Genomic DNA, 27,254 nt, shown 5'->3' on the forward strand with positions numbered 1-27,254 from the left:
GAGCTTCGGGTCAGCGGCTCGGCGCAGCACCGTTGTGTTTGCCCTGGTGGAGGCTTGTGTTTGAAGTTCTGGAATCTGTGGCACGACGATTCGGGACACTTCATGTTTCAAAGACACAAATGATTTTGTACTCTCTGCTTGGTCTGTGTCAGACTCGTACATGTATGACTGAATGCTCATGCTAGCTTAGCTTAGCTCTCTCTCTGTCTGTCAACCTGTCTGTTGCAAACACAGAGCGTAGGAGCTCTTGGCTCCGCCCCCTTGTTACGTTGGGCGGGAAGCTGAAACTGTGAAGCAACACGCCCCTAAAACAGCAAACTGTGTAAACGCCTCCAACATGACACTTTTTAACACATTATAATAAAAACATCTGAACTGTGTGTTGAACTGAAACCAAACTGGCACACTCAGAAAAAACATAATATTAATATTAAATCATAAAAAAGGGGTAAACTATATGCCCTTTGACTCATCATTAATTCATTAAAAAAAATGTTTGGTTTACCTATTAATACATCATTATTCATGTACTGTTATTGTGAAGTGTGACCAATAAATCTCTTGAAGCACATATTTTCACTTTATTAATGAGACACTACAAGAGCTTGCAGAATTTGGTGACGACGAAACTCATCTTCATCAGTGACAAACCTACAGTACATGCATCTGATTAGCTTTTACTTTTATAAGCTCAATAAAAAGGTGAGTGGTTTGATGCACCATGATCTAGATGTATGCAGCAAATCAACACTTTACATTAATTTTCCCTTTAATTGTTACTATTTAAATCATTTTTGATAGATTGATTTATTTGCTTGCCTCAAAAATGATGGAAATAAACTTCTTAATGCTGTTGTAGAGGATTTACACAGCTACATTATCTCACGATGTACCACAAAATATCTAAATATAAATTCCACTGAGAAATGTCCTGATTTAATCATACTTGGAGGTTTGGGTTGCTCAGCTACTTTCCAATGACTTAAATTGCTTAGGCTTCAAATTAATATGGTTTAAGACATTACTGTGCTACAGTAGAATGAGGAAACCTTCAGAAATTTAAATATGGTAATAAGCATTTGGTTTCTGACATGTATTGTAAGCAGTAGACCAATCATATCAGACTTTCACACTACTGACATTTAAAGATTGTGTCCACAGGCTCTATTTTAGTGCAGGATATGACAATCACTGTCTTCTTCCAGAGAACTTCTGTGTTCAACCACACACCTGTCTATGTTATGAAACGACAGCTGGCCTATTATTGTGGAGTCATTTTAAAATCTAGAATATTTTCAGCCTTTCTACACTCTAAGCAGAGCAGGTGGACCAGAATGTCACAGTTTGCTCTGGATTCATTACTGTTGTCAAATATGCACTAATTGAATCTGGACCTTCAGTAGCTTTTGAGATAGAAGAAGAACAAAATCAAATCATTATGTACATAATGTATGCTTATCAGCAAACAGGGTTCAACATGACTTTGTAATGTAAAAAGTTTGGAAATATGCAAAGAAATATTGTTGGAAACGTGAGGACATTGCAAAGTCAATTTAGAAGAAAGTTTAACAACTCAAATCTCCCTCTAGGTCAATATTACATGGTGTACTAAGTTTGCAATCTTCCATTATTCTGTCATACATTTTATGGAGTTTCATATTCTTAATTTGAAACTTGATTTTTCTTTCTAATTTTGTTTCTGCTTTCCTTCTCTTCACTGAAGATTACACTCTAAAATGAGAGCTTGTCCCAAATGCACTATTCAGCTGATAAACTGACTCAATTTAGAATAACCAGCTTAAACATTTGCTGCATTCCTATCTGCAAAACCAAAAAAATAAAAAATACAGAACAGAGAAAATGCTAAAATATATGTGACATCAACACAATTCCTGCATTTTTGGGTCTATACACTAACACAATAGATTTGAAATGAAACATAAAAATGTGTGCCTTAACTACAGACTGTCAGCTTCAATCTGAGGGTATTTACATCCAAACCAGGTGAAGGGTGTAGGAATTACAACTGTTATATGTGCCTCCCACTTGTTAGGGGACCAAAAGTAAAGGGTCAATTGGCTTCTCAGCTGTTTCATGACCAGGTGTGTGAGGTTCTTTCATTATTCCAATTGCAATGAGTAGATAGAAGGTCCAGAGTTCAAGTGTGCTATTTGCATTTGGAATCTGCTACTGTCAACTCTCAAGATGAGATCCAAATAACTGTCACTATCAGTCAAGCAAGTGTCATTAGGCTGAAAAAAAAAAAAACATCAGAGAGATTGCAAAAACAATAGGCATGGCCAAAACAACCAATTGGAATGCACCAGTGAGCTCAGCAACACCAAAAGACCTGGAAAAGACCATGATAAACAACTATGGAGGAAGACCAAAGAATTCTTTCCCTGGTGAAGAAAACACCCTCCACAACAGTTGGCCAGATCAAAAAACATTCCCCAGGAGGTAGGTCTATGTGTGTTAAAGTCAACAATTAAGAAAAGACTACACCACAGTGAATACAGAGGGTTCACCACAAGATGTAACACATTAGTGAGCCTCAAGAACAGGAAGGCGAGATTAGAGTTCTAAGAAAGCCTTCATAGTTCTGGAACAATTTGCCATGCACAGATGAGACCAAGATCAACTTTTACTTGTCTGATGGGAGAAGAGGAGTATGGAGAAGTAAAGGAACTGCTCATGAACCTAAGCCATGAAGCATGGTGGTGGTACTGTTATGGCATGGGCATGTACTGGTTCTCTTGTATTTATTGATGATGTGACTGCTGACAAAAGCAGCCAATTGAATTCTGAAGTGTCTCTGACAATATTGTCTGAACAGAACCTTTTGAATGCATTTCACAGAAATGAAAATTGACTGCAAATTGCATACTGCAAAAGGAATCAGAGTTTTTGAAGGGGAAAAAGTGGATTGTTAAGCAATGGCCAGGTCAATCACCTGACCTAAATCCGACTGAGCATGTATTTCACTTGCTAAAGACAAAACCGACGAGAGAATGCCCCAAGAACATGCAGGGACTGAAGATTGTAGAGGTCTGGCGGAGTACCAGCAGGAACGAAACCCAGCGCCTGGTGATGTATATGCATTGCAGACTTCAGGCTGTCCTTGACAGCAAAGGATTTGCAACCAAGTATTTAAAAGTGAAAGTTTGATTTATGATTCTTATTATGTCTCATTGCTTTTGGTCCCTTAACATGTCGGAGGCACATATGCAAACTGTTGTAATTCTTACAGCATTCACCTGATTAGGATGCAAATACCCTCAAGTTAAACCTGACAGTCTGCAATTAAAGCACATATAGCTCATTTAGATTTAAATCCATTGTTTTGGCATATAGTGAGACCTCATCAAGATGGGAGACCTCATCAAGATGGCGCCGTGGATGGTCACCTCAGTGTGGAGCTCTCCAGTGTTTGCACTGTATTTGTTAGTCTGTTCTGTTTTATGTTTATCACATACGATCAGTTACACCAGGGACGAGCTGCTGAACATTCGGCAGTGCACACCAACTAATCAAGAACCGGATTTGGATTGCTCTGGTGCAGCAGCTGCACTGTGGATACGCTACAAGACGCACAAGCGTGGGAAGCAAGCCAACGCGCTCGTCAGGCTGAGACAGTGTGGCTTTAGAACAGCGCTGCCCAGCATCCATCTGGTGAATCTCTGCCCTCTACTTAAAAAAATGGACAAACTACTTCTGCTTACATGCAAAAACAAGAACTTTAACAACTCTGCTGCACTGTGTTTTACGGAAACCTGACTAAACGAAGCCATTCCGGACAGCGCATTACACCTACTGGACTTTCAGCTGTACAAAGCAAATCGCAATGCGGAGTCAACAGGCAAAACGTGCGGCGGTGGGACATGCATTTACATCTACAGAAGGTGGTGTACGAATGTAACTGCGTTAAAGAAGATGTGCTGTCCTGATGTGGAAGTGCTTTTCATTAACTGGAAGCCTTTTTGTTCACCAAGAGTTTTCCTCGTTCAATCTCGTCTGTGTGTACATTTCACCGCAAGCACACGTGAATACTGCGCTGCAACAGCTGGCTGATCAGATCACAGAGACAAAACAACAACACACAGACTCTGTTTTCATCATACTTGGTGACTTTAATCAGGCAAAACTCACACATGAGCTGCCTAAATTCAAACAGCACATAACATGCCCCACCAGAGACAATAAAATTTTGGACTATTGCTACTCCACAATGAAGGCAATATGAGCATCTCTAGGACTCTCCGACCCCTGTCTGGTTCATCTTATACCAACTTACAGGCAAAAACTTAAAACTACCAAGCCAGTATTAAGGACTATTAAGAGATTGACCAACGACACAGAGCAGGTCCTACAAGCCTGTTTTGAATGCACTGACTGGAGGGTTTTTCAAGCTGCAACCACAGACCTGGACGAGCTCACAGAGACTGTAACATCATACATCAGTTTCTGTGAGGAGTTATGCATCCCTACCAGGACCTACTTAACATTTAACAATGATAAACCATGGTTCACACCAAAACTCAGACAGCTTCGTCAGGCCAAAGAGGATGCCTACAGGAGTGGTGACAGGACCTTGTGTAATCAGGCCAGGAACACATTGACAAAGGAGATTGGTGTGGCTAAAAAAACTGCCAAAAAGCTGCAAAACCAGTTTCAGCTAACGACCCTGCATCAGTGTGGAGAGGCTTAAAAGGTTTCAGTAATTACAAGACACAACCCCTCCAGCATTGACAGCAAATGAGCTGAATATGTTCTACTGTAGATTTGATACCTTTGACCAGACACCTCACACCTGCCTGGACCATCTCCCTACACAGCCGTCAACACCACATCAACACAGCCCGGAACATCTCCCTACACAGCCATCAACACCACATCAACACAGCCCGGACCTTCTCCCTACACAGCCATCAACACCTCCAGCCATCTTCCTCCTCCCCCCCACCCCCCCCCCCAACCCCCCCCTCCCTGCACTTCAAATCAGTGAGGATAATGTGCGTCAGATCTTCAGTAAACAGAAGAAAAGAAAAGCACCAAGCCCAGAAAGTGTTTCACCAGCCTGTCTGAGAACCTGTGCTGACCAGCTAGCTCTCATTTTCTCACAGATCTTCAACAGATCACTGGAACAGCACAAAGATCCATCCTGCTTTAAGCGCTCTACTATCATCCCAATCCAGAAGAAGCCAAAGATCACAGGACTCAATGACTATAGGCCTGTTGCCTTAACATCTGTATGAAGTCATTCGAAAGAATGGTGCTAGCATATCTGAAGGACATCACTGGACCCCTGCTGGACTCCCTACATTTTGCCTATAGATCAAACTGGTCAACATGGGACTGCAATATACCCTACATCATCTGAATAAACCAGGGAACTATGCAAGGATTCTGTTTGTGGACCTCAACTTGCCTTTAACACCATCGTCCCATCACTGCTTGAGTACAAACTGACCCAGCTCTCTGTTCCTAGCTCTGTCTGTAAATGGATCACCAGCTTTCTGACAGATAGAAAACAGCTAGTCAGCAGAACGGGCAAAATTACATCTGACAGTCACACCATCAGCACTGGTGCCCCCCAGGGATGTGTTCTCTCCCCACTGCTCTTCTCCCTGTACACCAATGACTGCACTGCAAAAGACCCCTCCATCTAACTCATTAAATTTGCAGACGACACTACTGTTGTCGGCCTCTTCCAGAACGGTGACGAGTCTGCATGCAGACAGGAGGTGGAGCGGCTGGCGTTATGGTGCAGAAACAACAACCTGGAGCTGAACACGCTCAAAACAGTGGAGATGATAGTGGACTTTAGGAGAAACCCCCCTGCACTACCCCCACTCACCATCATGAACAGCACTTTGGCTGCAGTAGAGTCATTCAGGTTCCTGGGCATCACCATCTCTCTGGATCTGAAGTGGGGCATTCACATAGACTCTATTGTGAAGAAAGCCCAGCAGAGAATGTACTTCCTTCGTCAGCTGAGGAAGTTTAACCTGCCACAGGAGCTGCTTGTATAGTTCTACTCAGCTGTCATCCAATCCATCCTTTTCACTTCAATCACCATCTGGTTCGGCTCAGCTGCCAAAACTGACCTCTGTAGACTAAAGCGAGTAGTCCGGACTGCTGAACATATAGCTAGCACTACCCTTCCTACAATTTAAGATCTGTACTCTTGAATAAAAGGGCTCGCAAAATCACTCTAGACACCTTGCATCCAGCACACTAGCTGTTCGAACTGTCATCGTCTGGTCGGCGCTTCAGAGCACCAAGTTCAAAAACAGTCAGACACTGGATAAGTTTCTTTCCTCAGGCCATCTACCTCATGAACAGTTAAATATCCCCCAACTGTGCAATAAATATGTTGAAAACTTTTTCATACGCACTGTACACAGCACCTTATATCAATATACAATGCAATACTTTCTCCATTCACATTTATAACCTGTATGTTTATAACAAATCTGTACATACACTAACTGCATCTCTGTTTAATGTTTATCATCTCTTTTTTTCATATTTATTTTGTGTTGTCACTTGTCTCTTTATGTACACTGGAAGCTTCTGTAGCCAAAACAAATTCCTTGTGTGTGTGAAGCACACTTGGCAATAAAACTGATTCTGATTATAGAGCTGAACATGTTAGAATTGTGTTGATGTGCCAATATTTATGGACCTGACTATATATTGCATGTAGCTCAAACTCTGAATAGACAACAAAAAGTCATGTCTGTATTCAAACTTATAATAATCTTCTCAATTTGTGAAGGGTTTATATAAGGTGTATGATATTTTGAGAAATATGATAATTTAACCGTGATAATACAAATTATCACACATCAACAAATTTGCATGCTATATTACATACTGACTTTATTAGGTACACGTAACTAAATGTTAGGGTTTGTGCACTGTTACTTTTACAAACTGCTTTTTACAGTGTAACCTTACAGTTAGAGAATATTAAACCCAATATTTTCAAGCATATGTAAACTACACTTTTTAACCAAAAAGTTTTGTTTTTTGAGTTACAACAACCCAATATTTTGAAGTCTAGTATGGCTTGGACCCTATTGTTTATTCAGAACTGCCTTAAGACAGTGTAGCTAAACTGTAACATAGAATCAACAATGTGCCGGAAACCATCCCTACAGACTTCAGTGTGTTAACATGACATCGTCACATAGTTGCTGCAGATTTGTTAGCTGCACATCCATGATGTGAATCTCTCATTCCAGCACAGCCCAAATCTGCTCTACGGTGTTGAGAGCTGGTGTTTCTGGAGGCTATCTTCGAGTATAGTGAACTTGCGTTCAAAAGAAAGAAAAATAGTTTGAGATAATATGAGGTTGTTAGTTGCTGGAAGTGGCCCTTAAATTATAGGTACATTGTGGGCATGAAGGTATGGACATGTTCTGCAACAAAAGTCAGGTAGGCTGTGGAGCTTCTATGATGGTACTAATGGGCTCAAATTGTGCCAAGAAAAATATCCCTCTGTACTTTTCTACTACAGGCTTTCATCTTGTTTACTTCAAATCTACTTCAAACCCTATACCGTTTGAATGTCACAGCTGAGATTTAGAATCACACTAGGCAGCTTTTTTTATCCAGTCTGTCCAGTTTTGGTCATCCAATGTGAACTATTGCCTCAGTTTGTAGCTGCCAAGAGTGTGAAAAGCTGGCTCTTCCTCTGCTGATGTAGCTCATTTGCTTCAAGGTTTGACATTTTGCATTCAGCGATGATCTTTTGCAGGTTAGAAAGTTTTTTATGATTTTTGTAAATTATTATCATCTCCATCCAGTCTCTTCTGGCCTCTGGCATCAACAAGACATTTTCACCCAAATAACTCCTGCTCACTGGATATGTTCCATAAAGATGCTGTGTGTGGGGGAAATCCTAACACTATACAGTATATATATAGAGAGAAAAATTCTACCAAACTAAGAAAACATCATTGTTTTGAAAATACACACATGCATGCAAATATAGAAACGTGTTCCAAATAGTGCAGAGCAGTACAGTGTTGTTGGGGATCTGAGAGGTGTTTTTTATTGTCTATTTATTATGGTATATGTATATATATATATATATATATATATATATATATATATATATATATATATATATATATATATATATATATATATATATATGCTAGTGGTTTTGGAATGGTGTAGGGTGGCACTCCTTTAGAGTGTGCTTGCCAGAGGTAGCCTGACTGCGATTAATTACCGAGGTGTTTTTGGCCCTGGTTCTTACAAATGCAAAGATGAAGGCACTGATGCTATGGACTGGCCGCCTGTTCCCCAGATCTGAATCCAATTGAGCACATCTGGCACATCATGTCTCTCTCCATTTACCAACGCCACGTTGCACCACAGATTGTCCAGGGGTTGGTGGATAATAAAATCCAGGTCAAGGAGGAGATCTCTCAGGAGACCATCCAACAACCTCATCAGGAGCATACAGGCAGGTCATACAGGCAGGTGGAGGCCACACACTACTGATCCTCATTCAGACTTGTTTTAAGGACATTATATCAAGGTTGGATCAGCTTGTAGTGTCTTTTTACACTTCAAGTTTGAGTTTGACTACGAATCCAGATCAGCATGGGATAAATAAATTAGATTTCCATTGATAATGTTTGTGTGCTTTTGTTGTCAGCACATTCAACAAAGTAAAAACAAAGTATTTGACAAAATATTTCATTCAATAAGATCTAGAATGTGTTTTTTTAGTGTTTAGATGTCTTTAATATTTTGTTGTTGTTTTTGAGTATACAGTGTATATATAATAGTATCTGTTCAGTTTACGTTGCTAGGTGAATAAGGGGTTCAACCAATCTAATGCTGCATTCTCATTAGAGGTTGAGTTTCTAAAACCCTTTGGTCCGGCACTGTGAAAAGGGGTGCGATTAAACAAGATGATTAGACATTTAAAAAAGCAAGTAATTGGTCCATATTCTACATTTCTGTCCAAGAGGTCATATTTTTATCCTCGATTGGTCTCACGCAGTCACGTGATGTGATTTCGCAGGTCAGAGTTCACCATGCTTAAACTATGCAACGCAATGAATTGCAAAACTTGTCACATGAGCTTGTGTTTCCAGTCTGATGCATTCGGGTGCGTATGAATGGAGGTCTATGGGAAGAAAAGTCCAGTGTGTACTTTTCATAGCTTAATTCAGGTGTCAAACTTAATACCGGGAGGCCTGCAGCCCTGCACAGTTTGGTTGCAACACAATTACCTGTCGGTTTCAAACAAGCCTGAAGGACTTAATTAGTTTAACCAGATGTTTAATTAGGGTTGGAACCTAAACTGTGCAGAGCTGCAGCCTTCCAGGAACTGAGTTTGACACCTGTGACCTAACTGAATTGCTTTATATAAATATATATATATATATATATATATATATATATATATATATATATATATATATATATATATATATATATATATATATATATATATATTTCAATTTTTTTGTCTATAGGAAAATTGTTTATATGAAGAGAACAATAAACCACTTTATCAACAAATAAAGTCTGGACAAGATTTATTTTTTATTTTTAAACATTTATTGAGACAAAAAATGTGAGTAAAAAGTGGTATAGTCAGTACTTAGAGATCTTTTAAGATGGAGGCTGAAGCTAAAAGCCAGTCCACTGCCACTTCTCTGGTCCAACACATTCACACAAGATGTCCATTACCTGTCCATGCTAAAATATTTTGAATAAATAAAACATCAGACTAGCAGACTTAGAGAAGTTGTGCGGAATCTTAAAACAATTCTGAAATGATACAGTAACTGGTAGTATATCATTATATCCCCTGTTTACTTCTAAAAAAAAAAAACAAGAAAAGAAAAGAAAACTAAGCCTGAGAGTTAGAACCACAGAACATTTCTTTATATTCAAACTGTTAACAGCCATCCATCATTATGTGCGACTGCACATGTTGTTTATCTTAAGCACAGATTTTCCATTCATTCATGGGAAATTCTGAAATTCACATTTTCCACAAAGACAATGCTGTTTACATGGATTTCCAGGAATACTCTCTTTACAAAAACAGGAAAGTGATCAAGACAAGCAATGTGTTCACATCAGTGCAGAATTTCACTGTTTTCTTCAATTTAATGTGGACTTTCTTATAATAGACTTTATGTGAGGAATATGCAGAAAGACTGCAGTACAGTATGAGCAGATGGGGAATATTTCCACACCACCCTGTATTTTCTCAAAACACTGTTCCCAAGTTAAACCAAACTGCTGCTTTGTTTGCGGATATGCTCTGCAAAGGAAAACAAAAAATCTTATGGTCCATTTAGCTGAGAACCCATATTCTGTTTAGTGGAACCGCCCTAGATCTGCCATGACGGTAAAGAATAAGCTAAATAAATTTAAACTCACTGCACTCCCATATAAAGGCACAGACCTGCTACTGTGCTATTAAAAAGGCCACGAACTAGCTGAAGGGAACAGGTCTTGAACATAACAGGGAGATTAAATGTCACCGTGAATAAAGAAAGACACTAAAATAGGTTATGCTAATACAAAGAGAGATTTGTAGACTGAGCACAAATAAAAACAAAAAGTGACAGGCACAGTTTAAAGAGACTTCATTTGATTTGAGCAGCCCTCTTGTTGTTTATGATCATCTGACCCAAGCTGCCTTTTATATTCCCATACGCAAAATTCAATTCCAAGGTTATTTGTTGGTATTTAAATCAGTTGAAGAATGATATCAATTGTCCCCTGGTCTCTCAGATGGAGTCTGTTGACCTCCGCCAGCAGATTTAGAGCTCCGATTGCAGGAATTGAGCGTCACTGGCTAACTAAGCATTAGGACACATCTGAGACTCGGTTGCACGCATGAACGGAATGCTGTGCTTTATGGGTGATGTGAACCCTCGCGGCGAGTGCACTAAGGTCACGACTTTTCTGGGAAGACGTATCTGCATGTTTGGAGAGGGACTGAAGTGCACCATATGCTCATCAGAACAACATTTGATCACTCTTGTGCAAACATGATACTTGCCGACATATGGCTCCAAATCTATATGATTTCACCTTTTTTATAGTACAAAAGAAGAGGAATTTAGAAAAAGTGTAGCCGTTTTTTTGTGGAGCGAACGGTACTGGCAGCTGGAGCTTTAAAGATTGCTAATGTTCCAATTGCAAATCTTCCAAAGTGACCTATTAGACCACAAGCCACATTAGTGTTCATTGACAATAGTCCATCAGTCTATTACTGCACATCTTCAATGAGGAAAAACTGGAACACAATCAGTTTTGATTCATAAACAAAACACTCACTGGATTAGCCGATTCTCTGATAGGATCTGACTCAAATGATTGATTGATTCATTCTGTATATTGGTTAATTCTCTCACAAACAACACACGCTATATTGACAGGTTTAGCCAACAAGAACAGATGCAGTAATTGGCTGTTTCTCAATTCCAAGAACACTGAGAACGAACTTGTGTTCTTGTGGAGACTGTTCTTGCCAAGTTACCTCAAAAAACGAACTCACAATATATACTATGCATAAATAAAACTAATATTAATACAAATTTCAGCAAATACACCTTAATGTGCTTATGCCTTTATAAAGACTTTCACGTTAATGTTTACTCTAACCTTTACATTTAGAGAAACTCCTGAGACAAATAAGTAATGACTCTGAACAATAATAATAAATTCATATAAAATGCTGCACTTCCAACCTCAGTCGCAATGACTTCTGGGACTTCGAGCAAATTTTGCGCTCAAGTCTGCATCCACGCATCCTCGATATCAACACATCCAGAAACTTTGGCTGTTTCTCAATTTCAAGAACGCAGAGAAAGAACTTGCATTCGTGTGAAGACCGGTCTTGCCAGGCGTCCTCGGAAGAATGAACTTGAAAGAACAGATAACGCGTCCAGTCAGAAATGAGATGCTGCGTTCTTTCTTTTATGTATGCATTTTTAAAAAAACATTTTTTAAAAATGACAGCATTCATACAACAATTTATTGTTATGTCCTTTTTCAAAATATATTCTATGCATAAAGACATTATAAATATTCATTGCACAATTTAAATAAACAGATTTTAATACGAATTTCAGCAAATAACCAACCTTAATGCGTTTATTCCTTCATAAAGAGTTTCATGGTGAGGTTTACTTTCACAGTTTAATTTAGGGAAACTCCTGAGGTAAAGAAGTTATATCTCTGAACTTGTTCTTGATATCAAGGACGCACCGATGCAGACTTGAGCACTGAACTATTGCTGCACTTCCCACCACCAGTTGCAATGACTTCTGGGACTTCTAGAGCTAGTTCAGTGCTTAAGTCTGCATCGGTGCATCCTCGGTATCAAGAACACATCCTGGAAGTTTCACGCGTCCTCCGTTCTTGCGGTCTTCTGTATTGGAACTGAACTTTGGCAGCTGATGATGATGTTACAAGAGGACGCAAGATCGCTGAAGAATGCATGTTGAGAAACAGCCTTTCATGTGTCCTCCTTTCTTGCGGTCTTGAGTTTTAACTGAACTTTGGAAGTTGATGATGACAATACACAGGGACGCAAGAAAGCTGAAGAACTCATATTAAGAAACAGCCTTCATCACTGTATTAGAAAGTAAAAATAGTGTGTTGTTTCAGCAGTGTTTGTGCTGCCTTAAAATGTGAATTTGTATTAGGAGACAACTTGGAAATTTGAATTGACCAAACTTTAAGTGCATTTGGGTAGTACGGACCATCTATTTATTCATTTATTGTCTATCAATCCATACCCACAGTCTTTATTTCAGTTATTTTATAAGAAATATAACAATCAAGGAAAAAAACATTATACACATATACACTCACCGGCCACTTTATTAGGTAGACCTTACTAGTACACTAGTACCAGTGACTGTGGAGACCATTTGAGTACGGTGAACTCATTGTCATTTTCAAGAAACCAGTCTGAGATGCTCTTTATGACATGGTGCGCTATCCTGCTGGATGTAGTCATCAGAAGAGGAGTACTGTGGTCATATAAACGGATAGACATGGTCAGCAACAATACTCAGGTAGGCTGTGACGTTGACATGATGCTCAATTGGTACTAATGGGTCCAAAGTTTGCCGAGAAAATGTCCCCAACACTGTTACACCATCACCCTGAATCACACCATCACATTCTGACTACCATATGAATGTCACAACAGAAACCAAGACTAATGAGACCAGGCAACCTTTTTCCAATCTTCTATTGTGTAGTTTTGGTTAGCCTGTGCGAATTGTAGCCTCAGTTTCCTGTTCTAAGCTGACAGGAGTGGCACCCGCTGTGGTCTTCTGCTGCTGTAGCCCATCCATCTCAAGGTTGGACGTGTTGTGCGTTCGGAGATGCTCTTCTGCATGCCTCATTTGTAATGAGAGGTTGTTTGAGTTATTGTTGCCTTTCTATCACTTAAAACCAGTTTGGTCATGTTCTTAGAAAATTCATTCAATGATAAACATGCATTCTAATAAGATATTTAAAAATGATCCATATGTGCACATTTTTCATCTTTATTTTATTTTTTAAAACGGTAGGCTATGTCTTAATAGCATTGAAAACAAACAGGTCAGTGTTTAAAACACTAATCAAGGAAAAGCTGCAGATAATGTGCATTTTTATATAAGCATTATCCATTAAATGATTTCAAGCCAAAACCGATTAGAGCACTTGGTCAAGTTTTCCAAGAAAGAAAAAGGTAGTACAATTCAGAATAAAATGACACTGGGAGCTGTATTATGCCAACACTCCACAAGGCAATTAAGTACTGAGACAAGTCTGCACGTTAAAGCCATTGAGAGGTTACATTAGAAGAAATAGAGAAGACTGTGGGAGAAACTCAATGACAGGGAGCTGAAGAGTCTGATGATGCTCTACAGCCACTCTTAAATTATCCAAATTAGGGCTGAAGCATGTATCTGTTTCAGGATATGAGGAGATAATGATACACTAGTTGTAGTAAAAAGATTTTCTTTTTTTTTCTCTCATTGAAAACAGTTGCAGTACATACTCAGTTTCTATTTAAAATTAAGCTTTATTTCCATGGCAACACTTAACTTAAGCCAAGCCAGTTTTAACCAAAGAGATTAAAATCCTTCAAAACTTTAAACAGAATCATCTAGCATAAAGGCTTGGAAAGAACCATCCCGGGTCATTTGATTTTACAATATGACCTCAATATGAAGAATCACACATCTATTAACCAGGGGAAGAAAAAAAAGGAAAGAAACTGATGTTCTTCAGATAAAAACCAGAGCGCCACCTACTGGACAACATATTTCAAAATCTTCATAAGGGGCAAAATAAATGTTACATTATTCCCTTATAATAATAATATAAAATACCCTTATGATAATAACAATAATAATATGCAGTCATTTTAAAACCTTAGCATAAGTTTCCTCTTTATCAACTGACATGGAACAAATGGCTTAAACTGAACATCCCATCACCACTATGTGATTTTTTCTAATAAGAGAGAACAAAAGTGCTTGATTACCAAACAAAGTGTGCTACAACATTTATTAAATAATTCTGAGGAAAGCTTATATTAAAGGAAGAAGAAGTTTAAGTCATACTGTATATGTTAGACAAATTAGTTTTCAGCATGAAAAACAGCATATAAAACAGTTCTTAGAGAGACAGTAGACATGTTATCACTTGCCACATGGAATGCATAAACGCTCAGTATTGCATCTTACTATGTGGATGTCAGTCAGTACAGAAACAACCTCAGGGGTTTCAGCAATGATCAAACATGTCGGAACTCTTCACTACGTAGAGGTCATACTATGGGAACAATCACAGAAATAGCAGTCTCAGTGTATTGATTGTGGAAGCTGTGGATAGAAAGCCAGTCTCAGTGGTTAGGTTGTGTTAATAGTTGCGATTCCTGTGGCTGTTTCTGTGGTGCGCTCCTCCTCTTCGATCTGTTGCAATGCATTCTGGTCACTTGGAGATTGAGGAACAGACTGGGAGGGAAATGTGCAGAGTTTTGCAGTTAGCATGTTGGCCTTAAAAACTGAAGCTTTAAACTAAGCTTCACTGTATTTTTTATTATTTATTTAGGCTTATTTTACAAGTCCCCTAAAGTTAAAGAGTTTGAAATATAGCTTAAAAGGGCTAACAATTTTTACCCTAAAATGTTTTTTAAAAAAAATTGAAAACTGCTTTTATTCTAGCCAAAATAAAACAAATAATTATGCAGAAGAAAAAATATTTTATCAAACATGCTGTGATAATTTCCTTTGTTAAACATCATTTAGGAAATATTTAAAATAAAAATAATAATATTAATAATAATAATTCAAAGGGGGGCTAATAATTCTGACTTCAACTGTGTATCTATCTATCTATCTATCTATCTATCTATCTATCTATCTATCTATCTATCTATCTATCTATCTATATATATATATATATATATATATATATATATATATATATATATAGTTACTTTAAATAACAAGAGTCTTCTGTTCAATTGTCAAGAAAATCAATGTGTAACAGATTTACTCATGAACTAGTACTCATGAAGTATGCATTTTTCTCCTAAAATGATCAGAACATTACTCTAAATAATTGTGCAATATTAGACTATATATTAATTATATTTGACTTAACCTGTAATTTAATTATTTTACATTTTTAAGTTTACATAAATATGTCATGAAAACAACTTATAAAAGCCATTGGGTAAATAAGTCAAATAAATAAACAAATGTACTGTTTTATATTTTCATTATTAAAGTTAGAAAACTAAAACTACCTTGTGTAATTATTTTTTTAATACATTTAAAGTGTCAATTATATTTTATAAATAAAAAGTAATTGAATTGTTTGACTATTGATTATAACATAATTTCTTGTAAAACAGAGCTGCAAATTGTTTCATACACCTTAAAAATGCCCGCAGTATTCACAAAAGTACTAACCCTAAGAAAATAAAATGTCAATTTTAAAACATCAAATTAACAGTTAAATATTGTTAATGTAAATACAGATCAATATTGTTTGTTGTTATTTATATTATTGTTTTTCTATGATTATATTATTGTATCATAAGAACCATTGAAACAACAATAAAGTACAAAGAAAGACTAAAAAGTCACTATATTTTCTACAGATATTTTTTTTATTTTATTTTTTTTACAGTAAATCACAATGATATGGTTTGCAGGACTATGTGTGTATTTTTTGTGCCCTTATAGGCCTGCACTAGTCTATCCAAGGTTTTTATTGCATGATTATTTTAGATTTCAAGGACTCCTTCAGATTTAGACATTAAGACCTAACTGGGAGTGTTTTGAAATACTCATAATTTCATGACACTCGTTCATTCAGTAACTTCTATTTAAAATTTAAATTCAATTTATTTTTGTGATGTTTCGAAGGTATTGACTTTACTTTAGACCAGGGGTCACCAATCTCGGTTCTGGAGGGCCGGTGTCCCTGCAGAGTTTTGCTCCAACTTGTCTCAACATACCTGCCTGGGTGTTTCATGTATACCTTGCAAAACCTTGATTAGCTTGTTCAGGTGTGTTTGATTAGGGTTGGAGCTAAAATCTGCAGGACACCGGCCCTCCAGGAACAAGTTTGGTGACCACTGCTTTAGACTGTTGGTCTAAATAATAGTATGTTGCATTCTATTGATGTTAAGTGTAAAATAAATATTTCTCAGTATTTATTTTAATGGCTTTTAAATTTTCTTATTGTTAATGTAATGTTGTCATTTTTGTATAAAGCACTTTGTTTCCGGTTGCTGTTTGAATTGCTTATTAAAAAACTTTTTTTAAAGTATTTTTAAACTCAAGGTATGTACTGAAACATTTTTTTTTCTGTACCATAACACCTCTAATAGATATCTTCAAGAACAGTTAGTTTTATTTTTTAATGTTTTAATGAATGCAGCATTTGTGAACAAAATTCAACAGTGCAGTATGCACTGTGCACCTGCATTATTTGATTTTGGTTTGTTAATAACTCAAAGGGTCATGATTCGCACTCATTGAATCATTGCATTAAATATTTTATATTACACATTCTTCGAAAAAAATAATTACTAAAAAATGTTTATTTTTTAAAAAGAATGTGAAATATATGTAATTAAAGGCAAGTGATCATGAATTATTTGAAAATGTTTTAATCAGCACCATCAGCAGTGTGACTTTATACAGGAATAAAGGCTAGTCTACAGTAGGCATGGGACGATAACCGTTATCAAGGTATACCGCGGTTTGAAAATATCGAGGTTTTAAAATAGTCAAAGTTTTCTGCTATAACATTCCTAAGGTATATGTAAGATTTTTTTTAAATGTTTTTAAGACAACAACATCTCCAGCAGAAACAATGTCCAAAGATGCCACTTTAAATAGTAAGCAAACAAATGTTTTTGAAACTAATGAAGACAGGAGAAGTCAATGATTCATTTGTATTATTTACCCTGACATGTTTAGCTACTGTTCCAAAATATTTTAAATGCTTTTTAACATAAAATATATTGTGTTCAAAGAGAAGAAAAAAAGTTTTTGTCTTTTACCCAGACATTTAAAAATAATATAATTTAGAGCAGTGATCACAATACCGTGAAAGCGTGATATTATTATCCAAGATTATCTAACAGCCAGAATCTTATACCGCCCATGCCTAGTCTACAGATTAGTTTTTTCAACATATTTACTGTAAGAGTAAGGCCAGTCAGAGAAACCAGTTCACTGACTGTGCATATATAAGGAGGTTGTCTTTTGCGTACCTCTGATTCTGCAGTAGCAGGTGTTACAGAAGAGCTGTCTGTGTCGGACTCTGACCTGAGCTCCGGATTCAGGCCCTCGACCAAGCTCAGTCCTGCAGCTGACACACTGCAACATCAACAGAAGACCTTCAGACTGGACACAAATCAACCCTTTTCTTCCCATGACTCCACGAACAAAAGGTTAAGAAGCCCCCAAAGCAGCCCACATTCTTGTCAAATTAATTATTCATTAGAAATGCTGATTATTGAGTCAGTGCGTGCAGCTTCTCCACCACAGCTACTGTACATATGAAAAGGTGATTATTTTTAGTGAAGGCTGGTGAAGCGGTGATAAAACGGTCTTGTGCTGCAGTGAACAAACAAGCAGGTACTGTAAACAAACCACAAACCCCTGCAACCAAATATAGCAATCTAAAAGAAATAATCATCATTAGAATGAAAGCCAGGGATGAAAGATTAAAGCAAATACTCCCTTTTCTGGAAAATAAGTTGAATCTGATTATAAATCTGCACTTAGTGCATTGTTGAAAGAAAAAATAAATCTAATAAATGCAGTTAATCCAAAAAAACCAAGTGGTCAAGTTGTCTATTTTGTCCATATATATTTCATAATATAAGTTATACATGAAACATTAAAAACAATATGACATGAACACACTTATTTCCCAGAAACTGTGGTATAGTTTGATGATAGGGAAGGCATGTGTGCTCAGTGACTGGCAGGGTTCTGGTGATGCACAGGTTGGGTTAGCCTAACTAGGCTGTGCTGAGGTACCGAAAAAGACAATCAGAAAACAGGCTGGAATTAAGTTTTCATTTGCAGTTTGACAAAACATTATCTTTTTAACCATTTTGCATGTCATTTTTTAAATTATTAAATAATCTCAGATATTCAGAAATCTCAAATTTGTGCATGAACATATATTGCATCATTCAAACAACTTAAAAATATACTATTATTTGATATGAGACAGTATGTGCTGCCATGTTGGTCTGCACAACAGTGGAGAGATTTGAGCTGCTGGATTTACAACATGTTAATTCATCAACTTCTCCAGAAATGCATGTGGCTGTTTTACAGTGAGAAAATTAAAGTAAACATTCTAGTAACCTAAACGGTGTGTATCTGATGAAAGTATGGTGGCCGAGAGAGCTTAATGTGCTGTAATTTAAATTTATTATTTTAATCTTAATAAAAAAAAAATAAAGGAAACACATGCAATTATGCAGTTACAGGTGAATTTTCTTTTTGTTTGTTTGTTTACCCAATCCCCATGTCTTTAGTATTTCTTAGCCTAAATAACCATAACCCAGAAAACCAGGATCTGTCATGTTTTAGGGTCTCCTTGAAACACGTCTGTTGTGAGAAATGCAGTGCATTTTATTAATGTTTCTGTTGTGTGCGAAATGCAGCACGTTTAATTACTGTTTGTGTTGTAACCAATTGGTGTGCGTTTCTGCAGTTGTTTGTGTTGTGAGAAGTTGGAATGTGCGAGCTGTCAAATTGATGAAGATAGTTTCTGAATTTGCTGGTGTTCCATTTAATTGCATGTGCTTTCTTAAAATTGCAGCAGGTTAAGCTTTCTCGGCCACCGTATGAAAGAGAAGCACATGATTTGATTATGTATAAGAGTAATTACTGTTTCCATCTACATAGACATCAGCGTGAATTTTACAAACCATCAACATTACTTTTTGATAATACCTATATGTAGCACTTATATTTAAATGTCTGAAACCTAAATACAAGTTATTCGTTTTAAAACAGTGATTTTACTAGGCATGCATGTCTTGCTCTGGTTTAGCATGAGCCAACATGGGAAAGCAGATTATAATTCTGTTCTAAATCACACCGGTGTGATCATGTGGATGTTTAAATTAAGGGTGTGTTTTTTTAGCATACTTTAGAATTTACTGTCGCTTCAAAAACCAAATCCAAATATACCAAAAAAGGCATATATTTTGCAAACATAGTTGCAAACTTCTAAATGCTATATGCTTGAATTCAAGCCATGATGTTTTTTTTTTTTTTTTCCAGTTTGAATAAAACCAAACCTGCCAAACTTGAACACACCCTAAAACAAAGCATTACTGAAATTGTTATATTTTATCAGTTTTAGATTTCCTTACATAATTTAAGACAGCATTTCTAATTTGTCCTGCATGCTTGCAATCTGATTGCCTTCACCAAAAGAGTAGTGGCTAATTCTCTCCCATTTCCCCAGATGATTAAGATTAAAACCCCAGGCATGTCCATGGATGGCCAGTTCTCTCAGTTTCAGGTGACCTCCGGCCTCACCTTGAAGCAGCCAATGTGAAAGCAGAGCTCCAGGGAATCGATGACCATGGCAGCTCCCTTCCCCAGCGGCTGCTCGCACCTCGAGCACATCCGCCTGCCACTGACCAGCCTACAGGCACCACATGCTCAATGTCACACAAAAGACCTCTGCCTCAGTCCACTTCATTTACCAGAGAGGGTTGGCGGCGGACAAATAGTTTAATACCTTACTATACTGCATGTATACTGAACAGAGTATCTTTTATATTATCAATGGAATAGCCATATTGGCCTATACAGTATATGTAAACGCACACAATAACAATTTTCACTAGTGATGCACTGAAATTTCATCAGCTGAAATGGTCAGATTTTATTACCATTTCTTATGTGAGGTATCAGTTTCTTTTATGCAGACAATTTGGATAAACTGCAGGAAAACATGTCAGCTGTTGACACACTTATGCAGGACTATTAATACAAGGTCTTCTTTTTTTAGTCTATAGTGCTTATTTGGATTAGTTTAATCTCAAAACACATTTTTAGTCTTGTTTTCTGTTGATAAACAAACATTGCAGAACATTATTTATAATTCGCTGTTTAAACTCAAAGCTATACATTTTTCTTTCTAGAAAAACAAATAACAAATGCTGTTTTTTCTCACTGTACTAATCACATTTGAAGTATAAACCATTATGTTTACTACTGGTTATAGCACAAATTATATCTGAATGAACAGAAGGCATGTTCAAATAAACTATTGGTCACAGTAAAGCAGTAAAGGTGTGAAACCATTATATTTACAACTGGTTATAGGACAAATTATATCTGAATGAACAGAAGACATGTTCAAATAAACTATTGGTCACAGTTAAGGTATAAAACCATTATATTTACTCTTGGCTAGAGCATAAAATATATCTGAATGAACAAAAGGCATGTTTAAATAAACTATTGATCAGAGTTAAAGTATAAAACCATTATATTTACTACTGGTTATGGCACAAATTATATCTGAATGAACAGAAGGCATGTTCCAATAATCAGTCACTAAACGTTTCAATAGTGAAACGTAGAAACAGCTTTTAATTTAACATTTATCAAAAGAAAGTCATTTGAAAGCTCAAATAGTCACCTAGAAAAGTTATATATATATATATATATATATATATATATATATATATATATATATATATATATATATATATATATATATATATATATATACACACACACATATATACACATTTATACATATATATACACATATATACATATATACATATATATATATATATACATATATATATATACACATATATACAACATATTAAGCTGCAATGTATTTTAGTCTTTACATTACTTTGATGTTCAAATAAATTGGTCATAACTAGTTAATCAAGAATCTAAAAGGTCGAAAATTGTTTAATTCTTGACTTACTGCTTTGTGCCATTTAAACACATCGCAGTTATGTTTTACAAATTTGAGTATTAAATTAATGTTATGCTTTATACCCTATTTGCCTATTAACTGCATCCTAAATGTTTGTTCATTTCAGTGCATCACTAATTACACATTTTATTAATATAGGTTTTGTAGAGTACGATTTTTGTAAACAATATGAAAAGCAGCATACCGTCTCATGCATATATACTTTTAAATTGTACTCAGTATACACTACAGTATATACTCAAAATGGAGTACCAGTGTTCTGCGTATAAAACACAGCCACTGACTGCAAAAATACCTGGGGTTAAATGTATGGTAGAGTGAGATCCTTCTTTAGGAAAAACAAATAAAAAAGAGCTGCACTTAACATTCACTTCAAAGTGTTTAAACTGAAAATACATTTACTGAATAAAAAGAAAGGGAAAATGAAAAGTATTATTTAAATGTAAAGACATGACTTTCACACATGAATAGTCCATACCTGCCCTGCTGCTGAGAGTTTGGACGGGACTCGAGGCCCGTCGGTTCAGGTGTAGTTGTGTTTGAGTTCAGTTTTACTCCAGTAGAGAAGATGGCTGATCCGGGGCCCAGGCTGCTGCGTCCACTTCTGTAAGAGCCACTGCTTCCTAATGCAGAATGAGGTCTGCTGGACAAACCGGAAGTGTACGACTGCCTGGACCACGAGTTAGTTGTGTGGAGATTGTCCATAGATTCATATCTGTAACAAAGAGACACAGTTTGAGATAATGAATATTACTGGAACTTCACAGTAGGAGTATTCTTTTAGCCTAAAAAAAAACTAGCCCTTTAACTGCCTGCTATACCAAATGGTTGACTATATTTTGACTGTTTTAAATAAGGGCTGTTAAAAGGTATTTAAAGAATGACTGTTTTAAATAATGGTTTACACTAAACAGCAATGTTGGTTTACAAAAAAAAAAAGAAGCATCAAACATAATTCCTGTTGCACGGCTATACTTGATTTTTATTTATTTATTCATTTATTTATTTTTACAATAAAACCAAAATCAAGAAAATGTGTTAAACGAGTATCTGAAATATTTTATGTCATAGTTCAACAAAATAAAGGTAGTAAAGTAGTCAAATATGTTTAATTTTGATTATGTTTTTAAATAAATTGGTCTTACACTTTACATTTTCCAATTTTCATAGTATATGTATTAATTACGGTACTTTTACCATAAAACATATCTGCTATTAGGTAGAGGTTGATCATTTTTATTAAAAGAATACTCCTAATACTGTAGCTTTCTTTAGATTTTAAGACTCTTTTATTAGTTTATAAGGCACTACACAAACTGACACCTTACATTTCTGACTGCTTATCGAGATACAATCCAAACCATTTGCTACTCTCTTCTAGCACTGGACGTTAAGAATTTCCCTCTGTAAATCTGCAATCTGGCAGCATCTCTTTTAGTCACTTTGCTTCAAAAATTTGGAATTGTCTCCCAAGTAAAGTGAAAGAATCCCACAGCTTTTATGTTTTTTAAAAAACAAGTTAAAACTTTTAAGAATTGCATATGAACATAACAATATGTAAAATGTTAGAATTTTATGTGTGTGTGTGTGTGTGTATATATATATATATATATATATATATATATATATATATATATATATATATATATATATATATATATATATATATTGTGTAGGTGTATGTATGTATGTATGTATATATGTACAGTGTGTGCATATATGCACATGTAAGAACTATTTTGTGTGTGATTGTGTAGATGTTTGCATATATGCATTTACATGTATGCTTTAATCTGAGTATTTGTAGTTTATTTTGCTTTATTTGTCCATACATTTGTTTTAGTTTATAATGCTTGTTTTTTTTTTTTTTTGTGAAGTGCTGAGTTGCATGCATGTAGGAAAACTGATATCCAAATAAAATGTATTATTATTATATTATTTTAATGTACATCTAAGAATCCTAAAAATGCATCAATCATTTTTAATGTCCAAATACAAAAATATTTTAAAAAGTTACATGAACACTAAATTACCATGTTTTAATAACATTTCTAAAGAATCGTGTGACACAGAAAATAAAATATTCATCACAATAATTTTTCATACTAAACCGGAAATAGATTTTTTATTTTACCATTTTAAATTATTACCGTTTCTACTGTATATTTTTAAAACTGAGCTTTGGTGAGCAGATTATTATACTTATTGAAAAATATCAATTAAGAATGATTAAATTCTTGTGGTTTAGAAAGTTACACTCACTGAGGCTTCACTTATTTGAGCAAACAGTAAAATATTACAATTTAAATGAATATAATTTTAATATATTTTATTATGACCACATATCGAATCACATTTACAACAATGACACTAAATGAAACTAATTTATTTCAGTAATGACAAGCTGAAATGTCAGCAGCCATTATCTCAAGTATCAAATGGTAAATATACAATCTATCCTAGATAATATAAGAAAATTGTTTATATTCAGTTCATTTATCAGGACCTCCTGATTGATGTGCCCACAGTGATGGTCTCTTTGTTGATGCTGGCGTTGCGCTGTCGAATCCAGCTGCTGTCGGTGTGGAGCGGCGTCTTCTTCCTCATCTCATCCAGGATCTGCAGACGCTCCTTCTCTGCCTGCGACAGCTGTCCCTTCTTCTTACTGCAGCCTTCTGCCAGCGAAGGGAAAATAAAGAGAAAACAAGCATTCTACCTGACAGTCAGCTCACAAGCATTCACATAAAAATAGCCAAATGCAAGGTATTCAAACCTTTAGCGTCTTGTTTGTGAAGGGCTTCAAGTGCAGGAGTAGATTTTGACTTTGTCCTATTAAAAATAAAACAAAAATTTAGTAATGCAGCAATAATAAAGCAACACTCTGCCAATCAGACCTGCCAAAAAAGGTAATCTGTGTAATTTAAGCATCACCAACAATAAATTATTCATTTTAATTTGATAATTGAGAGGATAAAGAATGTGATTAAAAATAAACAGAAATGATGCTGAATGTAAATGAAATCAGAACCATGAATCCTAATCCTTTCCTTACATTTCTGATGAGAACATAAGTAATTATAAATTTGTCTTTAAATGACACTAAAATGGAGCATATTGGACGTGAAAATGCAGACTTCCCCTTTGAGATGCTGGGAAACTTTTCAGTACACAAAGCCACAAAAGCTATTAAGATCAGCAAATACAGTCCAGCCACAAAAGCAAACTGACCTGTCGGAAACGGTAAGCTTGGCAAACCCATAGGACTCCTCTGAGCTGAAGCAGGACAGGACAGAGCAGAAGCAAAACACAGACACATATGCAGTGAAGCAGCAGTAAGACATGCACATGCTCAAAACAAAATATCATTACGGTTTTTAGAGGTGATTTTAAAATTATTATATGCACTGACCAGCCTCTTTATTAGGTTCACCTATCCAAATGCTCTTTGACACAAATTTCTAATCAGCCAATCACATGGCAGCAACTCAATGCATTTAAGCATGTAGACATGGTCAAGATGATCTGCTGCAGTTCAAACCGAGCATCAGAATGTGGAAGAAAGGTGATATAAGTGACTTTGAACGTGGCATGATTGTTAGTGCCAGACGGGCTGGTCTGAGTATTGCAGAAACTGCCGATCTACTGGGATATTCATGCACAACCATCTCTATGGTTTACAGAGAATGGGCTGAAAAAGAGAAAATATCCAGTGATTGGTGGTTCTGTGGGCCAAATGCCTTGTTGAAGAAAGAGGTCAGAGGAGAATGGCCAGACTGGTCAAGCTGATAGAAAGGCAACAGTAACTCAAATAACATTTCGTTACAATCGAGGTATGCAGAAGAGCATCTCTGAACGCACAACATGTCCGACCTTGAGGAGGATGGGCAACAGCAGCAGAAGACCACAATGGAAACTGAGGCTACAATTTGCACAGGCTCACCAAAATTGGACAATGGAAGATTGGAAAAACGTTGCCTGGTCTGATGAGTCTCTATTTCTGCTGTGACATTTAGATGGTAGGGCCAGAATTTGTCAACAACAACAGGAAAGCATGGATCCATCCTGCCTTGTATCAACAGTTTTGGCGTAATCGTGGGGGATAATTTCTTGGAACACTTCGTGCCCATTAGTACCAATTGAGCATCGTGTAAACACAACAGCCGACCTGATTATTGTTGCTGACCATGTCCATCCCTTTATGACAACAGTCTACTGATGTCTACGATCAGCAGGATAACATGCCATGTCATAAAGCGTGAATCATCTCGGACTGGTTTCTTGAACATGACAATGAGTTCACTGTACTCAAATCACTACTCAAAATCACTGTACTCAAATCACCAGCTCTCAATCCAATAGAGCACCTTTGGGATGTGGCAGATTCGAAGATTCGCATCATGGATGTGCAGCTGACAAATCTGTGTGATGCTATCATGTCAACATGGACCAAAATCTCTGAGGAATCTTTCCAGTACCTTGTTGAATCTATGCTACAAAGGATTAAGGCAGTTCTGAAGGCAAAAGGGGGTCCCAAGCCGGTACTAGTAAGGTGTACCTAATAAAGTGGCCAGTGAGTGTATTATAGCAATTTAGGGATTCAGGGATAGTTAATTGAACATAATATTTATAGAAAAAAAAACAACATTAATATCAATAGTCTAAACTATACATAATCATAAACTTTACATTTTATATAAAATGTATTTGTATTTCTTTAGCATTGTTAAAATGGGCATTGTCTGTTGGTTTGTTTCAATATGTTTTTTGTGATTAATAGTTAAAATCTTAATAAAAAACAGGAAACAACAGAACAACTATACATTTTGCCCAATTAGAAACAGCACTCTTCAAATGTGGCTCTAAAAACAAATGTCATTCGTCAATAGGTTTACATGAGTGGACAGCCCTTAAATCTTCATTTGAAACTGACAAACTCACCAAAAAACATTATAGCTGGAAATGAAACAGACAATGAGTTCTGTCGAATACCGAATATTCTGCTTGCTACAATTATGTGATGTCTTAATTTAATTTATTTACTGAATCAGGACTCCAGACTGACTCAAAGGGGTTGCAAAATGCAACCATTAAACACTAATGTGACTAAATTTCATTGGAGGTTGCACTGATGCCAGTTTGATTTGCTGAACTGATTAGCACTCACAACCTGTTGTGTATTATACACATCACTGATTATTACATTAATGATGGCCTCAGTTTACTGTAAATGATACATTTGTTGAATATCTTTCCAGCTCCAGAAAAAGTAATGGAAAATGCTTGCAAGTCTGCAATGAGTCATGAGTATACTGCATTTGTGTAAAGACAGCATTTGCATTTGTACCTGCACTAAAGTTCTTTGTTGATTCTTTCTTAAATGTCAAATTCAAATGTCATAAGCTACTGTTAACTACTGTATGTGAAGTCATACAGTATATGGTTTTCATGGTCTACAAAAGCACAATATAAGGCAGTTACAATATTTACAGGTGGTATTATTTTTTTATCATACATATAATTAATGTGGATCCAAATGTTTCAAACATGCATCTCTAAGTGGCACAACTATTAATGTTATTAAGATTACATGTGCAGACGGTGCCACTGTTCTCAAATGTTAATCCTTTGAATGCCTCTACTAAAATTATTATAGTCATTTGAGGTATTGTATTTGAAAACAGTTAAAAGATACAGTTTTTAACCAAAAAGGCATTTACAATATTTTC

The 27,254-nt window shown here is 36.2% G+C and overlaps 1 protein-coding gene across 51 annotated transcripts in view; it reads right to left on the reverse strand.

The window, feature by feature from the left end:
* Nucleotides 1–14,060: 14,060 nt before the first annotated feature.
* The window catches only part of lmo7b (LIM domain 7b), an 87,004-nt gene continuing 73,810 nt past the window's right edge, over nucleotides 14,061–27,254 (reverse strand). For 8 of the 51 annotated variants that reach the window (XM_068219616.2, XM_073945336.1, XM_068219613.2 and 5 more), the window contains 7 exons: nucleotides 24,757–24,801; nucleotides 24,302–24,357; nucleotides 24,035–24,203; nucleotides 22,007–22,243; nucleotides 20,097–20,205; nucleotides 17,798–17,903; nucleotides 14,061–15,017 (listed from right to left, as the gene is read on the reverse strand). In XM_068219616.2, the coding sequence (XP_068075717.2) occupies nucleotides 14,995–15,017; nucleotides 17,798–17,903; nucleotides 20,097–20,205; nucleotides 22,007–22,243; nucleotides 24,035–24,203; nucleotides 24,302–24,357; nucleotides 24,757–24,801 (745 nt within the window). In that variant the 3' untranslated portion in view covers nucleotides 14,061–14,994. 51 annotated transcript variants of the gene reach the window in all.

This window comes from Danio rerio, chromosome 1 (assembly GCF_049306965.1).
Source record: "Danio rerio strain Tuebingen ecotype United States chromosome 1, GRCz12tu, whole genome shotgun sequence".
NCBI lineage: Eukaryota > Metazoa > Chordata > Actinopteri > Cypriniformes > Danionidae > Danio > Danio rerio.